This window comes from Anoplolepis gracilipes, chromosome 2, assembly GCF_047496725.1.
Source record: "Anoplolepis gracilipes chromosome 2, ASM4749672v1, whole genome shotgun sequence".
Taxonomy (NCBI): Eukaryota; Metazoa; Arthropoda; class Insecta; order Hymenoptera; family Formicidae; genus Anoplolepis; species Anoplolepis gracilipes.
In genome coordinates, this window is record NC_132971.1 from 16,368,765 (window position 1) to 16,389,362 (window position 20,598).

General features: G+C 39.2%; 2 protein-coding genes across 3 annotated transcripts in view; one reads left to right on the top strand and one right to left on the bottom strand.

The window, feature by feature from the left end:
* The window catches only part of LOC140675109 (discoidin domain-containing receptor 2), a 146,334-nt gene that overhangs the window by 27,654 nt on the left and 98,082 nt on the right, over positions 1–20,598 (top strand). The window lies entirely within an intron of this gene.
* The window catches only part of LOC140675134 (uncharacterized), a 216,023-nt gene continuing 206,775 nt past the window's right edge, over positions 11,351–20,598 (bottom strand). The window contains exons 5-6 of the mRNA XM_072909240.1: positions 12,121–12,318; positions 11,351–11,464 (exon numbers count right to left, since the gene is read on the bottom strand). Of these exons, the coding sequence (XP_072765341.1) occupies positions 12,159–12,318 (160 nt within the window). The 3' untranslated portion in view covers positions 11,351–11,464; positions 12,121–12,158. The remainder of the gene's footprint in view (positions 11,465–12,120; positions 12,319–20,598) is intronic.

Here is a 20,598-nt window from a genome sequence, read left to right on the forward strand (position 1 = left end):
GTGGGTTCCGGCGGCATCTGACAGGGGGTTGAAGACGGCTCCATTCTGGGATAGGATTAAAGCCGACAGGAGGAATTCGAAAAAGCAACCCTTGACAGCTTAATACCGATCAGAATCTCTAAGCCGGCCATTTAGTCTGCGAGATCGTTAAGCCGAGCCTATATAGAGCCGATTTCCGGCCACCGCTCTATTTGCCTGCGCTTTCGAAAACTTACCCCCATCTTTTATTTCATTTTTCTTTTTTGCATCCAAATCCTCCGACTCCGTTACGGTGAATTTGCGCACCGGGATATATTTTCAGGAAGCCGTAAAGAACACTATTGTGATGTGTGTATATGCGAACAGCGTGGCTGAAGGACGGATTTGCTTTCTTCGGCATTTCTTTTATACCACTTTTTTCATATTCCGATTTTTCAAAGTCGTGAAATCTGATGTGACGAAAGGGGATTCTCATGAAAACGACGCCATTCTCTATTGGATTTATACGCATACGCGTATTGGTAAAAGTGACCGTGTCATTTCCATGTGGTGTTGTTTGGAATTCTCTTAGCACATTTACATTAGATAAGAGTATATATATATTATTGCACTTGGCTTTCTTATCTACCACTTCAAAGGCGGCACATTGTGTCGAGCCTATTTCTATTTGCATCGTTACAAGCAAATATCTAAACCTTTGTTGTATAAATTCTTGTAGAAATTATTTAATATATTCATTCCAAAATACTGCTATGAACAATAATAATTTGTTACCCAAGTGAAAAAAAAGATACATCAAAATTGTTTATAAAAATTCATTTTATTCTTTAAAAAGAATTCCATGTCAACATATTAATCCTTTGTTTGTATAAATTCTTATAGAAATTATTTAATATGTTTATTACAAGATACTGCCATGAAAAATAATAATTTGTTATCTGAGTGAAAAAAAGATACATCAAAATTGTTTATAAAAACTTTTTTTTTTTCAAAAAAAAAGATTCGAGTTAAAATATTAGCATGTATCATTTTATTTCTAAAAAAGTCAGAACTTGAGTTGAGTCGTAGATGAGTGTTATACACACGTTTTGGAAATATGGAGACCGACGAACGTACGCACGATCCGGGCGATCCTTCGCGCGTATACCCTCGGGATTTAACGAGGGATGGTCAGGATCTGGACTATACTCCCGAAGGAACATCCGAGATATAGGAAATACAGGACCGTCGATCTCCCGACGCGGAGCAAAGCCCGCGAGCTTACGGGTCTAAGCTTCTCTCGCCGACTATCTCGGCCACCTCGTCTCTCCCTCGACAAGGCTTTCGCCAAATCTCTGGTTAGCAGCTACATTTCTCATATTCGTGCCTCACAACTGAAATTGAAGATTCGCAATACAATGAGTCAGCAGTAACTTGCACCGATTGTGATTTTCCTTTATTGAATGTTAGTGCTTCTCGTTGTTCGCGCGTTATCGATCCTACGTTTATAAACAGTTTACATTTGTAGATTGAAACGTGATTGTAATCTGAAAATATATTGTATATTCAAAAGTATAGGCAAAGTATGACAGTAGCAATAAAGTAAAAATCAAATACGCGAAAATATCATGGCCATTTTGATGTTAGGTATATGCAAAAGTCATAAAATTATAAAGATAAAATATAAAAGTATTTTATTTCTTGATGTTTAATAAAAATCGAGAAGCTATATTCAGAAAATAAAGTCTCCTTTTTTTTATCTACCGATCGTAAAAGGTAAACTGAAACACTTTAGTGTCGTTTCGCTGAAAGAGTTAGCCAGCCGGCGATATCTTTTTAGTATTCTGACTCATTGCGTGCGACGCGCGAAGTACGGTTTCCCAATATATTTCAGGTATGCATAGCGCTTTTCACGATAAGATATTTCAATATTGACACCCTGTCAGTATTTACCGGGCGGCGCGAGAGATTAGACGAGCAGTCGGTACATATTTGTACGGATTTCACTTTGGATGATTGTACTTCACCGATCGTCGGTGAAACGCCAAAGATACGCGTTGTAACGAGTTCGGTTCAATAGTATTGCGTAAGCGGATGATCTAGAAGTCCACCTGAATACCATCTCTTACGCCAAAATCGATATCTATGCATAAAGAACGTGGTGTAAAAAAATAATCTCAATTGAGATGAAGATCGCAAGATGACGATAAGAAATATCAAAGTATTATCAAAATTAACGCATTACATACAATATTATTCACATTTGTAATCGCTCCATTCATAAATATATTATCTTTTAAGGAAAGAATATTTTTTTGTAACATCTAACTTGTCAAATTAATTAGAAAACAAAATAACGACTAAAACGAATATATAATTAAAAATATATAGTTGCTTTCTGATTTCAAACTTTTTTCGTTAATTAAAGGATTAAATAGAGAGAGGTCTTGGCCGTGTTCTCTATACAATCATTCTGCCGACGTTTAAAGCAAACATAGATGATGGTTGCTATTAACGCAACGCAATTAGTGACTACAGAGAAAGAGAGTTCTTACGAGACAAATCTCTCTTTCCCGCAAAATTACATTTAGCGAAACTAAGAGACTGTTCTTACAGCTTTGCGTTATACCGGAAATCAGAAGAAATTCCTAGCATTGCGCGCCGACTAATATCGTACTTACGGGACTTGTACCTATGCTTAAATATGTTAATTTAATTTAACTCTTATAGAATACGTAATACGTCATAAAATTGTTAAAACTTAACGAACTTAAAATTTTTTTTTATATATTTTAATATTTTAAAGATAATCGTTAATTAAAGATAATTGAAGACAATTAAAGATAATCAAAATTTTTTAATTTTATAAGAGAAAGATATATTTTTTATATATCTCTTTTTTTATTTTCATGAAATATACATTTAATAAAGAAACATGAGTATCTCTTGTATGAAACATTTAAATGAATATTTTATAAAGTATACAAAAATTAATCAGTAAATTTATAGGCATTCAATAAATAAATAGGTAAAAATGTTCTCGTGCATTGTGTGCAATATATTTATATACATCATATGAATTCGAATATCATGATAAAAGAGTGTACTAAAAATATCAAGCACTATATAAAAACATTAAGTCCTTTTTAAACTTTTTTATTTCATTTTTCTCTATTGTTATAATGCGCAGTTAACACAATCGAGTAATCTTTTTATGCATATATGTGTTACTACCAAAATTTTAAACATATCAGAACAACAGTTTGTTTCAAGACGATGACAAAAGGCCACCCCACTGTACAAATCTCTAAAAGTTCGGGAGAAACACACGTGGGAAAAGAAGAGAACAGGACGAAAATTCAGTGGCAAAGTTCACGTGTCCCACGACATTCTTCGCCGACGAATGGATAAGAACACAAGAACATGATTCAACGAGTACGACACCATAGTCACGGTACAATATGTATGTTCGCATTATCTATCCTAGACTATGCGAGTTTTCGAAGTTAGCCATTTGCGGAGGGCAGAGGTCATAGCTCCGTCGCGGGGTACCAACTTTGATTATAGTCGTAGATTTACATCGAGAAAATTGATAGGAGAGAAAACAAGGCACACATACATATGTATCGTTTAGAACTTTTCTATTCTCTGATCGGACACCGTATTTTGTTGAGGACAAGGACATAGCGCGTTTAGGATGACTTTTATATAAAGTAGCAAAAAATAAAAACGCACTTTTTTAAATTATCAGAATTAATTTAAAATAATCTGATATAATTCTCTAAATGTACAATTGTGTGACCATAAAAGTACAATGCTTTCAATATGATGTTCTTTATCTGTGATATTATCGCAATAATCTCTTTGTCCGTACTGTTGTCTTCTAACTTTCGAAGTAGGTCAGCGTATTTTCGATAAGTTTAGTAATATATAAAAGTGTTTTAAAAAAGTATATATAAAAAGTTTCTTTCATTCTTTTAAATAAAGACTAAAATAATAAATTTAAAATAATTTGCTTAAATATTATATATTATTTAGTAATTATTTATTTTAGAGTAATTGACAGTGTTAAAAAAAATTACGAAAAAAACCACTAGTACATAATAAGAGTAATGATTATAATGAAATTATTTAATGTAAATTGGTCGTTTTTTGTTGGCGTAAAAAAAAATTTGTTAGACATGGATAGCAAAAGAAAATTATAAAGTTACAGAGATATGTATTTTCGATATCCCGCTCCTAAACGTATGTCTTACACAAGTTCATATTATGACCTAAAGTGGCTCTTTATTGTCCCGCGGTAAACGGTCCTATAAAACCCGTATACGTGATAAAACTGTATACGGACTCACGTGCGCAGTATAAATATAGTCCGAGAGAAGGTTCTTTCACCGCGAAACGAAAATACGTTCGCACCCATGCAAACGTACCAATCTCTCGTGACGTTCCGCTGTGCTTAAATCAACAGTCTAGCCAGTCGTACACTCGACTGTAGACACATTCTTTTTTCTCTCCTCTCTTAACTTAGATGCTCGCAAAGAAACTCCTCGTATCATTCACCATTTCGCGCTGACGCATTCGAGCGCACGTCGGATGGAAAAGCGCAAAAAAATTTCATCGAGACGTCGAGGATCAAAACACATAACATAGTAAATTCAGTGTTTCGAATCAAAATAATGACACGAAATAATTACCGGAAATCACTGGTTCTCTCCCTTACTAAAAGTCTCTTAAAATTTTATTACGAGTGATCAATTAATCAATATTGTTAACAATTAAATTAAATATCATCGAACACAATTTGTAAAATAAAATAAAAATGAAATTTGTCCGCACTTGTGCTTCGCGCGGTTTTTTACTTTAATAAATGCAATTATTCCCGAAAAGAAATTGGACAAATATGCTCGGAGAAAGAGAGAGAAATAAAACGAAACGCGGCATTGAATGATTGAACAGTGTACCGTGCACGATGTCCAACTCGATCGAACATGACAACGCCCCGAGTCATTCCCAACGCTAATGTAGTTAAAGATCTCAGAACGAGATACTTGCCTTTCTGCACGAATGCATCACTATTTATGCGATAGACATAATACGTGTCGGCGAATATACCATCTGAGAAGCGTGCAATATTAAACGGACAGTAATAGCATCGGCAAAGGTGATTAAACCCTTTCGGCAGGAGCTTCCGGGGATTTTGTATGACGCCAGGGGACTCCAGAGAAAGTCCATTCTCCGGCACGAGTCAATGCGCTGTTCGAGGTGCAAAGATGGTGAGAAAGGCAACGGCGACAGTAGCATAGGTAAGATAGAGGCTTCGTGGCACCTGCAACACCTGCTTGTTAACGCCAGCGCGCCAACTTTCCGCGAGCAAGCCGGACGTTCTCTTTCTCTCTCTATGTTTCTCTTTGTGAGATCTGCATACCTCCTACGGCTCGCGCGATCGTCTGTGCGTATATACATATATGTATGCATCCGCCGCACACATACGTGCACCGTCTACGGTCGTAACGGAATCGGCTGGGAACTCGACTTGCTGACACCAGTCGATGCAGAAGTACACGTGGCGAAAGAAGCGGCTGTGAAACATAAGACACCGTACCATATTTACGCGTGCGCTTAAAAACTTTTTATCTAACACACACACACACACACACACACACAAAGTATTCGATGATATAAACGCGGCCGAAAAATGTTCAGCCGTTACTATTAACATGTTGAAGAAAAGATATTACTGCTATTACCGTATGGATATCGTGTATTCCAGACCATATGTGTGTTTGTGGTAGCAAACTACTTTCTATAAAATTCGATTATCGATATTGCGACATTTTTTCCTATTGGTTCGTCGCAAGATGTTCTCACAACAAACGGCCTTTTTAGAAAAGACAAAAAAAAATCTCCATTCTTTTTAACGCGTATCATGACATGTTCGCGACTTATCTAAAGCTTCAAGTCTGCACACGATTCGCTACTTTTAAATCTAATTAATCTCCATATTTTTCCCCTCCTCCACGAAAATATAGTTGAATAAAAAAATGTAACTCATAAGCTGTAATAAACCGGCGATAACGTAGCTAAAGCGTCAAACGATACCGACGCTAAGAGAACAAAGGACGGAAGTCCGTGAATCGATATACGCGCTTCCTTCAGCGTCTTTCATACAGCGCGTTACCTATTCGCGATACGCGCGCGTATCGCGTGCGTCTCTGTATGCGTGCTGTCGCGGCGAAACACGAAACGGAAATCCCCGCGTGCGGCGGCACACGCGCGCGCGTGCCCGCGCGAAACGTGCGCACGCGACGAGCCAACCGGCAACATAAAGTCTCCGTTTAATATCTTTACGAGAGCCGGCGAAAATGATGAGGTTTCTTGTTTTTTAATAATGTAGCCGCGCGCACCTGAGCCTCGTAACTCTCAACGCGACGTCCCCCTCCCCCTACCTCCCTCCCCCGACCTCTCCCCCCAAGTTTCTCGCTCCCTCGGTCGTCGTGAAAAAGCTGCTCACTTCGACCCCTTCGCTCTCTTGCCCCGCCCCACTCTCACCCCTCGGTTGCTCGACGCTTATATATTTTTTTCTTTCTCTCTTTCTTACCTTTTGTTTTTTCCTTTTCACGCACAAACAGCTCCTCTTTCTTTCTCTCGCTCGGATTATCGTGCTTTCTTTACATTCCGTGCCTCTCTGCCGGGTTACGTCTTTCTTTCCGCACCGCTATTTACCGCCGCGATTTTTTGTTCTTGTTTTTACCGTGGTCCACGTGTTACTTAATTCCACTTCTACTTTATTCACTGGAGTTCAATAACGTGATCTTTCACGCGCACTTGATCGTCTTCATCACTCAGCCTTAATGATGCAATCGTGTTGAGTGATTCTTAATGCAAATTTTCTATCGGTTATTTCAATAGGATTATTATAACTATTCGAAATACACGTCTCGGTAAGATCTTGATTGATGATTAAAGTCGTAATCAACTTTGTGTACTTTTATCGTTGATGTACGCCGATATGATCGTATAACATTTCCTTGAATTTGTCTGCTTCTATTAACTATTCTACCATACCTATACCGTTATTATTATTTCTTTTTAAACTCGACATCATATATTTTCTTTCTATCTATCGGTTATTATTTCTCATCTTTTCTCTTTCCATTGTTATTATCACTTTTTCTCGTTCTCTCCACAGCTAATTTTAATCTCATTGTACCTTTGCTCCGCTATTTCTTTTTTTAGTAGCTCATTTATATATTATATATATTTCTAAATGTCCAGTTTCTAAATCCACCATAAGATAAAATCTCGGGAGGCATGAGAATATTTCGCGGAGGCGTCTCTATTTGCTTTTTGCGGACAACGCGACACCAGCAAGCAGGGTAGAAAAACAATTTCGTTGGCGTCTCTCCCGCGCCAACACGCAACGGAGCCGAATTGTGTGAAATTCGATTCTTCCCACTGTGCTTTTCGCTTTGAGAGGCTCCTACGTGGTGGCAGGCTGTAAAATGTCCGTTGGAACGCGCGCGTCGGTCCTCTGTGATGCTCGATATTACTCGATGTTCCGTGTGTAACCATTGTGTGCCGCTCGGTACGATAGTAAAAGTGACAAAGGGATTTTCTCCCCAGTAAATAGGAAATAAAGTATCGGCCATGAGCGTTTCCTCTCTGCCTTTTTCTTTTCTTGCGTCGCGATTGTAAATTTGTTAAAAACTTTATCGTCGCGTCGTGTCATTAACTCCATTAGCGGACCTTTATGGCCGGCTCCGGTGACAAGAGTGTCAGCAAGAACAATGTAAACTCATTATGAAAGAACAATATAGGTTACGATACATTAATTGTTGAATTTTATGTCCGTAGTGTTGTGTAAATTGCAAAGTTTATTTATTACAAATAGAGTACCTACTCTTTAGCAAAATGTTTACGCTCAATTAACGATTGTAATTATTATGCAAAATAAGTTCGTACGTGCAAAAATAATATATATATATATATATATTTATTTTACATTAAAAAAATTTGATATATATACACATATACAAATATATTTTTTGCTCTAGATATTTTTCGTAAACCTTAGTACAACTTGACAATTAAGAGTTTAATTGACTTCTAAAGGCTATATAAAGAAAACAATAGTTAATTTAGCAAACAAACTAAATTATCCGTCAATGTTCCGTAACTGGTCGTTCACTAATGTGTTTATCGTACATGCAAATTCGTGATCAATAATATCCAACGATGCGAATGGCAACGCGGTATTAATGATTCTCGGAAAGCCGCACAGCGGAAAGATTTAGCAAACGCCGCATCGACGCGACGCACACGTGCTCTCGTGAATTTTTTGCAGAAATCTGTCACGGACCGGATGAGATTTATCAACGCTCTCGCAAAGTTTGCGCATCACTGGCGCTCAAGCGGCCGCGTGGGCCTCGTTCCCAGAGAATTTTTCGGCGCAACGCGAGTGTTTTAATTGGGCCGCCGGGTAGGACTGTCGGAAGAGATTTTCCAAGACGCGCCTCCTGTCGCCGTCGCGAGGGGCCCGCTGCTTGATTTACAGCGTCGTCCGAGTGGAAAAAAAATGCCGCAGAAAAATCCGGAAGTCCGTCCCGCCCTTAAATCGCCGGGACCGTCGGGGAATTCCTGAAGGATATACGTTATGCCCCTTCCCCTCCCCCTCCCCCTGATATATATATAGCTCGGCATGACGAGGGACGCGAGCGATAACGTGGAATGCACTCGTATCTCCCCGGCTAGCGCGCCGGACAGCTGACCTTTTTTTTCTTTTTTTTCACTGACCCAAGCACGCGTTAAACTTTAATCACGTTGGGTTGCCTCTTCCGTCAGAAAGAGCTGCGTGACTTTGATAATGTGACTCGCGTGGTTAGCCGGTTAACTTTTAATTCCCGCGCGTGTTATCGCTTCCCGAGACAGTCGAAATTTACATAGTTTTTTGGATTTTTACGCGCAGTGGTTTCTGCCGCGTATATACGGTTGACGCGCGGCGCGGGTTGAAAAATATATAAAATAATCCGCTTACTACTACGGCAATTAAGGGAGGCGTTTACAGTTCTCTTCTACGAGTTTTTACCGCTCGGTCTCGTTCTCATATAATCGCTCGGATACGTCACAAACGCGCACGCGATGACTCCGTTCTTTCGGCATTCTCAGGAAGAACTTCCCGACTTCGTTCCCCATACGACAACACACTAATCCACGTTTTCACGGTTGTTCGAGATTCATAAAGCATGGAACGCGCGGTCGCTTTCGGAGCTGAAAGTCAAAACGGATGATTCATTCATCGAAATCGCTTCTCATGGCGATTAATGGTGATGGTCGATGGAGCGGGCGCGTCGGATTAAAAGCGGTCTAAACGTTGAAATTTTCACGGGGCGGCGTTTTCGGGGATCGCCGACACACGGACCAAGGGATTTCAAGCTCCGGTGTGCCGTATGCAGGGCCGACATTTTGAATTGTTCTTCTCCGGTACGAACGTACGATGCATGTGCGTGTGTATATGTGCCCGGGGGTGAGAAACTCGGCGCGCACAATGCCATTGTGTCCGGGTGGCATAATGGCCGGCAGCATTATAAATGAAACGTCTGCAACTAATTTGGGACAGGGTGTATAGAAGCGGGACCATCGTTTCGAATGTCCAAGATGACCGCGCGACGGCATCGTTTACACTAGTCCACAGCGTGCAAAAGCGTCCGTACGATCTCGGTGACTGCAATAATCTCGCCGATTTCAGCTATATACGTTTCGCATCTTGCGAAGAACAGCCTTTTGCCACTTTAATGTCCTTCTGCACGCGACGAAAAAAAAAAAAAAACTAACAAAGTGGCCAGTTTAGTCCGATCATTGTCTTCTTGTATTTGTTTCTTTTTTCTTTTTTCCTGTATCTCTTTCTTTTCTAACATTTTCGAATGCGAGTGTTGCTATCTCGATCGCATTTTTGTGTTTGTTTCCCGTATAATCTGCGCTGAAATAGGGCCGACAAGTGTAATAAACGTGCAGGGAATATGCGACTAAAAACAATTAAAAGCGCACAATAATCGTTAAAATTGATAGGATTTTGTTACATATTGCTCGATATCGAACCAATGAATCATACGTATATATAACTTTAGCAATAAAAATTCTAATCATTGGTGCTTCTATTCCGTTATAGAATTCGTATTAAAGTTTGCCAGTAAATATAAAATAGACAAAATCAAGTGGATTTAAAATTAATTCGACCGAGGAAAAGAAAGTTTCCAGACTATGGGCGAATGGGAGAAGTTACGCGGAAACAAGATTAGTTTATTTTTGCCATGCAATTTAATAATTAGATATCATAATTGAACTAAGGTTCATCAAGGGAAGTACTGGCTGAAAAAGTTCGTTTAGTAAGCACCGGCGTCTCTCAAAGATAATTACGAAACGAGCACTTAGCCACGTTCGTTTTCTTACCGACTTTCGCGGCAATCCTGGCGCTTCCGTTGGAGCGAGAGTTAGATCCGGAGCCAAGGGGATAACTTTTTGCGTTGTCACAGTTTTCGTCGTCCATCGACCATCCAGCGTTCATCCATTTTACGATGGCGAACACGAGCGGTAGCTATCGCGTACACGCAGCTGAAAAAAGACCTCTCTTGTGGGCCTGTTAAAATAACGGCCGTGACAAACGTTTGTGGAATAGATTTTTCATCCTCCCACGTACTGCCTCTCACCACCGGCTTACCCAAGCTGGACTTCCGCTATTCGCGTTGATCCTATGTCGCGAAAGCAGGAGTTAACAGAAATACAAGAAATTACCAACTCTTATTATATATTTTTTCTCGCAAATTTTTATTAAATTTGTACATTATTATATTACAAATGTATCATGTTGTATTTACAAATATTTATTAAATAAGTAGTTGATCAAATAAAGAACAATAGGTAAATCTGAATATTTGAATATATATAATTTTATTATTATCTATAATTTAAGTTATTCAATATCATTCTACTCGAAATATAAAAATCATAATTTTCTTATGTAAAGATATAATATTTATGATAAAAAATTCAAATCTAAAAAGTCTAAATTTGTCGCATATTTTAATTTTCCAATAGTATCAAATATGTTTATCAATTACAAATTATGGTTCCATTTTTAATCGTTTAAAAATGTCAGATGTAACAGCAGTGCCGAAACGTCGGTCGATCTTTCATCCATTTTGCCGGTCAAATGGCGAACGCCCAAACATCCACGATCTTATTCAGAACGTGTTTCGTTGGTGGTTTTCACAGCACCGGAAGGCCATTCGACGCGATGAACTATACGTGCCTTCCTGTCAGCGGTTAACGAGACCCGCCTCTTTCTCTCTCTCTCTCTCTCTCTCTCTCTCTCTCTCTCTCTCTCTCTCTCTCTCTCTCTCTCTCTCTCTCTCTCTTTCTCTCGCCTTATATATACACACCGCTTTTCACCCAGTTGGCGCCCCGTCGTGCTTTAGCCAAACAGTATCGGACACTTCTACCGGTCTTCGATCTAGAAAAGGAAACTTGATTTACTGCCCACGAACCGCCGAACATTTCTCTCTCATCGGCCCCAGAACTTTTCTTTCACGGTCGTTATCGAGACAAGTTGCTCTTGTTTCCGAAAGTGGCTGTACTTTGTTCCGCTTCCAAACTTTACCGAAAATAAATCGGGGTCGATTATTGCTCATAATTAAAAATTTATCCGTGACAAAACAGGAAAATGGTGCCATATACATACATGACATTTCTTGTAGAATAATTATAGTTACATTCTACAAGAATAAATATACTACAATAACTATTTAAAATCTTGGTGCAAATATTGTAGGATAAGAATATTATTGTCGAAGTGATCGGGTGAATCACGCATCAAATAAATTAATTTTCTTGAAATCACTTCCACGAATCGTAGAGCAATTTCTCGCCCATTAAACGCGGTGTCGTTGAAGGAGGTCTTTGAAACGCTCGCGTGAAGGCGGACGAGATCGTTGACGACCATTGCCGTTAATTAAGAACGCAAGTGTAATTGGTAGCGGCGTGCGAGTAGATGGCAGTCGGTTAATTTGAGAAGTTGAAAGCAAGAGAATAGGGAATCTAATCGCACGATGCAAGACAATGGAATGGAACAATGAGACCACTCTTTCTAGGTGGTTATTACCTACGTACTCGGAGTGTTTATGGCAGATTCGCTCCAGCGTGAGAAATCATCCCCACTTCTGGTCACGGTGGTAACCGCCAAAGCGATAATTAACCACCGACTTCCCTTTCGTCGATGTCTGTTCGTAGCACTCGGCAGCTAAGAGGTCTCCGTTCACGTGCTTTTCCTTCGACGAGCGCAGTGTGTGGCCGGGCCGACAGGTACTTCTGGGAAATCGAAACGTGTCTGGCCGTTATTAATCTCACATCGACCGACATGAAATATGATTTCAGTGGCACCCCGCCACCCTCGTGCTCTCTTCGCGATCCCTTATCGGAGAAAGAGAGAGAAAGAGAGCAGAGACGTCTCTGTGTGGATACCGCTGTATGGGGAAGAAACACTTCTTATAATGCGAAAAACAACGTTTCCCCGATATAAAGCGCGTAACAGGTTGTCCAATGATGCGTTTCCAAGAAATAATATTGCCCTGACTCATGCCGAGTTCGCGCGACGACCCCAAGTGGTACGGAATTCTTCCATGCGCGTGGCTCTGCTTTAAATGCCATTTATATATTACGTTTGTGTTGAGCACTCTTTAAAGGCCGAGTGTGCAAATACGTCACGATCGCGAACGAAGGCGCGCATTTCTTATTCGCGATAATCAATCATTCGGCTCTCTACCTACTGAAAATACATTAGTAGCTTCGGAAGCGAACGCCAGCAGCACACAAACGTCGAGCGCGTACATCATTTTTTACCATCGTACACGATGTAGCCACCGTGCGATTACCACCCTCATTAATAACCGGATTACACGCTTTACTGAGAATGGTCTCTTGCGGAATAAAATGCGCGTACGGCCTGCGTCACTAAGCTTCGCGGCGGGGCATCGGGTGAATTATTATACTCCGTGCGCTTGTAGCAACGAGAATTCTCAAATTCCTCGCTCGCAACTTCACGAATCTCTCTCCCCACCTTTCCTTTCACCCGTTTCCTTGCATCTCTTTCCCATGCGGTGTACGTTGATCTTTCGTAAAACGCTCTATCCAATGGCTAAATAAAATTGCAATTTAAAATTCGACCGAATATAAACAGAAGCGAGGAATTCAATAGGCTCGTCCCTTTCTTACAAATGTCGATTACGTACATTTACACGCGTGCATTTATACGCGCGCTTGCAAATACAAAATTCGCACGCGCGTGTGCGTAAGAGCCGTCCGAGCTCTCCCAAGTGGCATGTGGGATCCGTCAGGAGCATTCAAATATACAGAGCGGTATTATTTACGAGCGCTTGATACACGGGGTGCCACAGATTCTTCTCTACAAAACAACACGTGTCTGGCATGGTTCCCCTCTTTCGTATCTTTCTCTCTCTCTCACGCGATGCTATACGATGGATTGGACCGCGTTGCGCTTCGCGGTAGCAAAGTCGGGGCGGATTTAGAGATAATATTACATTCCGAGGGAATTTGTTTCGAGAAATTTCAAAGGGTCGTTTAATGGACCTATTTTGTGGTCGCCTTTATGGATTCATCGTACGAGAGACAGAGAGAGAGAGAGAGAGAGAGAGAGAGAGAGAGACAGAGAGAAAGAGAAAGAAAGAGAGAAAGAGTAAATAAATAGAAATGGTAATAAAACCGATAAAGAACAATCAATGATTTACATAATTGACAAAAGTAACCGAGAATTTATTCGATAGTCTGTGAAACTTTAAAACATATTATCTAATAGTCTCTATATTGTGCTAACTAGTGTAGCGTCTATGTGTTGTGGCATCTATGTTAAGTGCTATATCCTTTATAAAGTTTCCAATGTATGACGTTGTTGCATCGTAAGCTTAGCACCACTTAAAGGATCCCTGGTATATCTTGTCTGGCAAAATTATGCTTTGAACGTAAAGCTCGTTCGAGCAGGATGAGTCTAGAGGTTTCGACACACGCTCTGGATTCCCTCCTTAACGGTAGGCAAACAAACAACGGTATATTTATGCAGGTTTCGTGTGTCCACAGAAGTAGCAACGGCGGCAGACCTTTCGACAACCGTAAATGATTCTAACCACGTCAATATAGCTGACGTCAGCGACGAAATTAAACAGCAAGCTGTTGCGAGTAACAATCGAACATTTGACAGCTTGTCGATTTCTGCTAACTTGGCTATTCAACAACAAATTAAGTAAGCTGTAAAATTTTGAATTTTTTAAATTTGAAAAACATCTTAATTTTATACACATCAGGGATTAAAAAATTTAAATGAAAAAAAAAAAAAAGAAAGTGACATTATAATAAAAAAGCCAAACGCGCAATAATAGGTCAACTTCAATATAATATTCTTATCAATTTAACTTCGAAATACGATTTTTTAGTATCAAGTTTCTCTTTGCTAGATTTTTAACTAGAAGAAGCTCTTAAAAATTTTACCAAGAAATAATAATATATTCTATTTTCTATTTTATATTTTCGAAGATATTGATAATTAATTGATACTTTAAATATTAGTAGATATTCATTATTTATACAATTAATATTAACAACTCACATTTTCTTTGAATATTGTCGATTTATAAATCGATAATATTTGGATATCACTATTTTACAATATGTCATTTATAAATATCAAGCTCAAACATTAATATTACGTGACAATATGTATTATTACCATTGAATTTAATATAACTAGAGAGACTAAAAACGTCGTAGAAATCTCTCTCTTGAAGCATTTCCACGCCCGTACGGACAAAGACGCATCGAGCGTCTAAGCACCCTTCGACAGGCGAAACAATTAAGCGGGCCGACGCGTAAGTCACGAAATTAAATGGCAAGCTCTCTACTCCCTCGTCGAACGGTTGCTCCTCTGTACGCCCGCGTGTCGGCAAGCATATGTCCGTGTAGGTATATGTCGTGGGGACCGAACGGGATCGAACGAGCGAGTTCTCTCGCCTTGAGTGAGTGCCGGACTGAACGAATGAATATCCATCCGTTCCCCGTCAGTGCCGAGAAATTTCAATAAGCCAATTCGGATAATGGATTGGCACGCACGTGCGGCGCGGTAGGACTTCGGTTGGGTGTCGAAAGTGCAACGCATTGTCTGAGGCCCGATTCGTCTCGTTCTGGGGTATGAAGCAGAGGGACGCCACAAAGTTCCAAGTGGACCGCTGTTTCTGACGCCGGGTGCGTTTATGCGTGCACACGCAGCCGAGAACCATGAATCCATCCGCACAGACTGTGTTTATTAGTTTTGGCTCCATATCGTTACGTGATCGAGAAAAATCGTGCGAGTCCAGCGTGAAAAGGAATGCCCGATCGGTTTCTCGATCAGTTACCGTCGACTGGTTGCGATCCTTGTGAAACGGCACGATGATAGGCTGTCGAGATTTTGGTCAGGGTTCATGAAAATTATGGTCGGCTGAATACGGGTTACGAAGTCAATATGACGAAGAGCGCCCCGGGGGTTGAACGGGATGACGGGCTCGAGACGAAGTGTTTTGCCGTTGGAATTCGCCTGGTTAAAAGCAATATAACTTAAACCGGCTGCTCTCTCTGCAATCTCTAGACAGTTATATTCTGCTACCTTTATCTGTGTTCAAAAAATTTTGCGTTCTTTATTTCTAGAAAAATACGAATTTAAATTTATAAATTTAAATAAAAGTTGAAAGTTGATAAATCTTTTTATGTACTTGAATTATATATTCAAATACATAATAATATGTAATATATAATAATAATGGATAATAATTAAAGATATAATAATAATATCTATATATATCTATTAATTAAATATATAATAAAATAATATATTCTTCTAGGTATTTAAATTAAATCTATTATAGAAAAAAATTTATTGAAAACAATAACCATTTCTTAAAGATTTTAATGGGATGCATCTTCAAGCGTATATTGCAATGCAAGTGAAGAAATATCGCAGTTATTGTGAACATATGCTCATCAGGGTCTTTTAATGGATTTTTTCCAAGAATTATGATCGTCTTGATCTTATATCAAATGCCACGAAAGTTTCAACAGACCACGTTGGAACCACGTCACATGCCATTGTATGGAAAATGGAAAACTTACAACTATGCGCGTGACCCAATATTAGAGTCGAATGATATCGTGAATATATGCGCTTGGAATGTAGTTACATATTGAGTTTGTATTTAAAGCACCTACTTTACAAGTAATTTGCATATCACATCTAAACTATTCAAGAACGAATTCCACGTAGTACGAATCAAAGCGTAGTATGCTTATATATATTTCATATTTTGTGTTACAAAAATATTTTGTATAATACATATATTGTATATTAGTAGATGATATCCTCGATTACCGCAGCTTTTCGCGCCTCGTAGATTAACTATATTTCAAGGTTCGATTATACCCGTCCGACGCCGCGAGGCTCGTTTGCATAGGAAATAAAGCGAAACACCGCGGGAGACGGGCGTTTAACGAGTAACGCGATTTAACGGTAAACGCGCCCTTTGTCACACGCATACGTTCCGTTTATTGCCGGCGAGAGCGCAAAACTTCATAAAAAAATTCTTTCGAGAAGAGTCTCCGGTCGATCGAGAGTCCTCTGTAAGGCGCGCAATTTATTTCGAGCCTCGATCGACGGCACCCACGCAAGAGCGGATTTCCGTTTTCCAATAAAATCTCCGTTCATATACCGTCTCTGCTACGCCTATAGCGCGTACATGCTCTGAGATTCCGGACGAAAGCAGATACTCAATGTTGCTGGGGAAAACATCACAAAGCTCTCAATAATAGTTTTCCGTCGTGTATCACATTGCGTTGCACAATCACCCCCCGAACAGCTTTGATCGATAAAGGAATTTATTTCACATCTGGTAAAATTGACAAATTGCACTTTGTACGTGTTACCTCTTGATAAAATTCTTGATGAAATATTCACGTTATCTTGATGTAATACATAGCTGTAATACATATTATCTTATACCTCTTCACATTTCAATTACACTGCGATGAATCGCTGAGAATGTGTATATATGATATAGAATGTCTTATAAAATGAACTGATGTCTCCTTTTAGTTTTAAATTTTAAAAAATTGAGTTTATTACTTTTTAGCAAGAGTTTTATAAATATTATTTACTATAGAGAGAGAGAGAGAGAGAGAGAGAGAGAGTGCACACTTTTTTGCAATTATGATATTTAGTACATTAAAGTAATCCTGCCACAAGAATTAAAATAAAATATATTTTTATTATCTCAGCAAAAATATATCAACCGATATATAAATATAAATTGTCAATTATTATTATTACAGCGATTATTTTTATGTATTAAATATCATGATTGCAAAAAATATGCTCTCTTTATAATATATATAGAAGGAGAAAGAAAGAGAAATCCCAAAGAAAAAACGCCAAAATTTCAAATACAGAGACTATATAAATTATTTCATAAAAATTTTTTTTTTGTAGGATTGAACAGTCTAAAACTAAAATCGACAGATTATTTTGTAACTATTTGTAGCTAAAAATAAAACTTGATATCCTTATTAACTTCGGTTTTCATGCGTAGTCATACATTCTTTTGCGATCTATTCTTTTGTGATCTTTTAGAAAAAATTTTTCTTTTAAAAGAGTTCTGTCATAAAAGATGGGGTTTTTTTAAATATCCAATCCTGAAATCAGTTGGTGGTAAGGATTCCTTTTTTCTCGTCCATATAGTAGCGAAGAGATTTACGGTTCTCATGAAACAATAGAATTTTCAGAGAGCACACTATATTCTAGTATCCAACACGTTATAGCAAAGTAGACGTCAAATCCGACCTACTGACCCATTTTTTTTACTACGTTTTTCCAGGTAAAATTTAAATGTCAAAGAACTGAATTCTGGTAAATTCAAGACAGGATGTTGGAAAAAATATTACCGAAACTATTGTTACAGAATACATAAACTTTTTATAATCGATTCAATATCTTTCTCTATTTTTAACGGAAACCTTTCACAGATTTTTTTACTAAGAATAAATGATATTTTCGTAGGAAACCGAATTCACTCCTACGACAGCAAAAGTTTATAAGTGTCGTAAATTTTCGAAATATATTGTACGTGTTAACTCCAATCACTTTCTCTAACTGAGGAATGCGCATTTTTTTTCTATTCGATTGTTGTTTTTAACTTTATATTTATTTGACTAAAGAAATTAAAACTATAATAAATATGCTGTGCTGTGTGCATCATTGAATTATCTTCCATTTATTTTAAAATATGATTTACATTTAATTTTTTCTTAATTTCTACAGATTTTTATTCACTCATATTTGTAACAATTTTGCAAATATCAGATACATTTTTAAATAAATGAAACCAATAGAATATTTGGAATATTATCCTTTTGATACAAAATATATTACAAAGTATCAAATATATTACATTATAAGTAACAAAAATATCTCGTAAAAAAATTCTCTTTTTCACGATTAATAAAGTGGCACACAAAGACACAGAAACAATTTTCCAATATATTTAACAATTTTAATCGTGGCAGAAGAGTTTGTTTTAGCAGAAAACAAAGAAATCGCATAAAAATTCAAGGCAAATATTACATATTACATGATCAGAAAACGTCGCGTATGCGATAACGACGACGGAAAGTTTCGCGATAAATTTTTCTTACGCGCACGTGACGTATCTAAGGAAGTTCACACGTGACCCCGATGTCCGGCGCGATTATTCATGGGGTGCAGGAACTTCGTTTCCTCGACACAGTGACCTCGTCAATTTTCAGTGGAGATAGCCGGTATCCTCGGAATGATTCGAGCCTCTTCCTGCGCCAGTGGAGATTTACGGATGTCATAAAGTACTAAAAACGGTTACGGTAACTTCGCTCGACGTGGCAGTTTTATTTGCGCCATACATTCGGCGGCGACGGCGGCTGAACGTCTACCATATCGTCGCTCAAAAACGTACAAAAGTAACAATGAAACGTGCGATTTCGCTTGAGCGCGTGGAAAGTTTCCCGGGAACCTACGGCGCGCAACTTTTCGCGAGCACACTTGGTGTGCCATTCTCGTGCCCTACGCGCTTACGCGCTACGCGGGTATGTATATATTTCTACGCCAAGCAGACAAACCGTGCGCCACTTCCTCTTTCATAAATAAATATAAGCTTAGCCCGCGTCTCAGAGTATCGTATTTGTCGACGTAAGAAAAAGAGAAACGGGACCGAATGGCGGGCAAACAGCGAAAGAGGAAATATCTCGACATTCTTCCGACAGTACGTAGTGCTGTCAGCTCCGTTGTTATCTTCGTCTCGAAGAAGTTATCGTATCACGTGTGTTTTCATGATCGTTTCCCGATAATGTGTTGTAATCCCGAGCTGAGACGCCGATCATTAAGTTTCAGACCTCGATCGAAATAAATCGGAAAAAAGCTGCTCTGGATACACACATTGGTCAGGTTAATCGTAGAATGGACAAAAAAATGACATATGACCGTGAGGAAAAAGGGTAGATTTTTTAGCCGTTAATGAAGCTGTCCCTCTTGTGAAATGGTCGAACATTAGCGAGTACTCAGTTAGCCGTGAAGAGAGCGGCGTTTTGCTCGCGCGACAGCGCAATTACAATAAAGCGGCAGTGTCTCTCGCGCTACCATCGCATACCTCTATCTTCCATCCGTCTCTCTTTTACCTTCCGACGATCTCTACTATCTCGAAGGGGCTCCTGCTTCCCCGCACCAACGTGTATTTCTCACTCGCGGTAGGTAGGTAGAGAGCATAAGCGGCATGCTTACGTCGTGGGGCCGGAGCTTAAATTAAATCCGGCTAATGTAACCGACGGGTATATTAGATCTCTTGTCTGCGGGCGCATGTCCTCCCCCTTTTGCGTACGCGGGCTCGGGGATTGGTCCTTGGAAGGGCGAGTAGACAGACGATGAGATTCGAGACGCGACCCCCTTACGGGGGATAAGGACGAACACGTCAGGATGATCAAATCGCGTAATCTTTTATTTTTTATCCTCTACGCACTTTGTATTTATTAACTTTACTAATGTTTAAAATAAAAACTTTCAAGACAAATTATACGTATACATATATGTGCAAATGAAAAGTTAAATTCTGCATTATTGCGACGCGTGGTCACAAGTTTCAATGCATAAATCTTAAGCTTTCAAAGAACAAGAGGACGTGCTTTTTGCAATTAACGTGCTTTTTGACACGTTGTTGGGAACATACACTGGCTTTGGTACATCCAGGCATTTGTATGCGCCGTCTATATGTGATACTCACAGACGATGTGTAGGTGGAAAGGTTGGCGGAAAAGGGAGACACGAATAAGAGAATGAAACGGAGATAGAAGAGGATCAAAGAGAATCCGGTGGAGGTGACGACGTTGTCTACCGGCGCCGGAAGCTTCGTGATCGAATCGTTAATTAGCACTCGCTCTCAACCGACGGACTCTTTGAGAGAGCACACAACAACTACTTCTCTCTCGCCGTCGTTAATGCATTCGGATCGAGTAAATCCATTTTAAGCCCGCTACGCC